Consider the following 2667-nt stretch of genomic DNA (forward strand, 5'->3'; position numbering starts at 1 on the left):
CACAGGGAATGGCTTCAAACTGCCAGAGGGCAGGGAGAGATGGGAGATTGGGAAGGAATTGCTGGCTGGGAGGGTGGGCAGGCCCTGGCACAGGTTGGGCAGAGAAGCTGTGGCTGCCCCTGGATCCCTGGAAGTGTCCCAGGCCAGGTTGGACGGGGCTTGGAGCAGCCTGGGCTGGTGGAAGGTGTCCCTGCCCATGGCAGGGGTGGCACTGGATGGGCTTTAGGGTCCCTTCCATGATCCCTATGGATCCATATTCCCTGTCTGTAGTTTTGTCCCAGATTCTAAAGTGAGCAGAACGCCTCTGGTTTGTCCCTCATGTTCAGGATCCCCCAATAATCCAGGCAGGGTTTGTGCAGCGTGGGGAGTCCACAGGACACGGCTCAGCCCTGAGTGTGCAGAGTGGGGAGGGCTCTGCCAGGATAACAGTGAGTCACTCTGGGCACTGGAAGTTGCCTTCATTACACCAACATTTTATCCCTGTAGTGCCAAACCAAACAGAGTCTCCTCTCAGTCCCAGAAGGGAAGGGCTGGGTTTGGTGCAGTTCCAGTGCCTTTGGAGTTGGAGCAGTTCTGTACCAGTGAGAGGAGTTGTTCCCTAAGTCACCCAGGCTTGCACAGGTGATTCCTGCAGGCAGGGAGAGCTCCAGGAGTCGTTCTGGGTGATGCAAAGTGTGTTCCCAGGTGAGGGAATCACCTCAGCTGTGCCCAGTGGGGAGAGGAAGGCACGGGAAGGGCCTGGAGCGGCCGGGCCCAGGGGAAGGGGACACACACATCAGTGCTGGGAGGAGGGACAGAGTCCAGATGGAGCTGTTTGAAAACAAGGAAGGGCCACGTGGTTGAGCCCAGATACTGCACAAAGGAAAAATAAGTGTTGGAATTGAGGGATTGGTTCTGGTGTTTAAAGCAACATCACAACTATGGGTTTCTGGAACTGGATCCAGCAGGACAGACTTTTTGATCCTGTCCACAGGAGGTGACCTGTGTTTTGTAATTAGCCAAGCTGTTTATTTATTCGTTTTTATTCCATTTCTTAGTGTAGAATTTCTAATTGTTGATATTAGCCAGGAATATGTTCTCCATCAGCCTGTGCTGTGACAGAATCCTGAAGGACATTTGTTGTTAGTCTTCAACAAATGGCTGGAAATGAATTATGGAGGTTGGCAATATTAAACCCAACTAGAATGGTGCTGAAGGAGCTGTGAATCAGTTAATTAACTTTGCTTTCCTCTTCCCATATTTAAAGTTCTCTGTGACCTTCTCTGCAGCAAGACCTTCCTTGCCCTTGGTATCAGCTGATTTGCTGAGTTGGTTTCTTTTTGCCTGTGTTAGAAAGGCACTGTGTTATATTATCTACTAATCTGGAGACTGGAAATGTTAGTATCTAATCCAGAATCCTTGACATGACTTTAAGTCTTAAAGTTTTTGGGTTGTGTGATGATTTTCCTTTGTAATTCTGTTGAGGGTGGGTGGTTTTTGAAATATATCTTAATAAAGCACCCAAGGAGTTTATAATGGAATGGGTTGGGTTGGGAGGGACCTTAAAATCATCCCAATCCACGGGCAGGGAACCTTCCACCAGAAGGTCCCGGATGAAAGACTCAACCCCGTGAGAACCCTCGTGCTGTAAAACCGCTCAGGAGGGCTGTGGGTCTGCAGGTGTCACTGATCTGTGTCTGGCTGCGTTCCAGGTGCTTGGGACACGGCTGTTGATGGAAAGGTTCACGTGCCAGCCCCGAAGGAGCAGGGCAGAGTAAGCGGGGAGGCGATGGCCGGGTTCCTGGACAACTTCCGCTGGCCCGAGTGCGAGTGCATCGACTGGAGCGAGCGCAGGAACGCCGTGGCCTCCATCGTGGCGGGGGTGCTGGTGAGCTGGGCTGGTCAGGGCCGGGCGGTTTGGCTGCACCTTTGGGGGTTTCACCTTGGGCTGCCCCCCGAGAGCACCCAGGGAAGGGCTGGAGCTGTGCCAGGGCAGGCTCAGGTTGGAGCTCAGCACAAGGTTCTTCCCCCAGAGGGTGGTTGGCACTGCCCAGGCTCCCCAGGGCAGTGGGCACGGCCCCAAGGCTGCCAGAGCTGCAGGAGGGTTTGGATGATCCTCTGGGACTCAGGGTGTGACTCTTGGGGATGGGCCTGTGCAGGGCCAGGGGTTGGACTGGATGATCCCCTTCCAACTCAGCATGTTCTGGGATTCTGTGAAGTGCCATTCTGTGATTCTTTAAAGTCTTGTGAGATTGTCAGCAGCGTTTTTATGTCCTATGATGTTGCTGCTGATGAACCATTTCTGCTCCCCTTTAAAAAGAAATTCCTTGTGGATTTTCTGTGTAATTAGATCAGTTGGAACACCCCTGTCCTGCATCATCTGTACCTCACCTGTGTTTAGAGGATTCTCCTTCCTGAGGCTGCACAGGGAATTTCACAGGATCACAGAAGGTTTGGGTTGGGAGGGACCTCAAAGCCCACCCAGTGCCACCCCTGCCATGGGCAGGGACACCTTCCACCAGCCCAGGGTGCTCCAAGCCCCGTCCAACCTGGCCTGGGACACTCCCAGGGATCCAGGGGCAGCCACAGCTTCTCTGGGCACCCTGTGCCCTGCCAGGCTGTCACAGTGGTGTGTTTTGCTGGCAGTTTTTCACAGGCTGGTGGATCATGATCGACGCTGCCGTGGTG

The 2667-nt window shown here is 53.5% G+C and overlaps 1 protein-coding gene across 2 annotated transcripts in view; it reads left to right on the forward strand.

The window, feature by feature from the left end:
* The first annotated feature begins 1694 nt into the window (after positions 1 to 1694).
* Positions 1695 to 2667, forward strand: part of TMEM50B (transmembrane protein 50B) — a 5260-nt gene continuing 4287 nt past the window's right edge. For both annotated transcript variants that reach the window (XM_027910270.1, XM_027910269.1), the window contains exon 1: positions 1695 to 1867. In XM_027910270.1, the coding sequence (XP_027766071.1) occupies positions 1769 to 1867 (99 nt within the window). In that variant the 5' untranslated portion in view covers positions 1695 to 1768. The remainder of the gene's footprint in view (positions 1868 to 2667) is intronic.

Source organism: Empidonax traillii, unplaced genomic scaffold (genome assembly GCF_003031625.1).
Source record: "Empidonax traillii isolate 1590-97213 ecotype Southwest subspecies unplaced genomic scaffold, ASM303162v1 scaffold3073:size15788, whole genome shotgun sequence".
Lineage (NCBI taxonomy): Eukaryota > Metazoa > Chordata > Aves > Passeriformes > Tyrannidae > Empidonax > Empidonax traillii.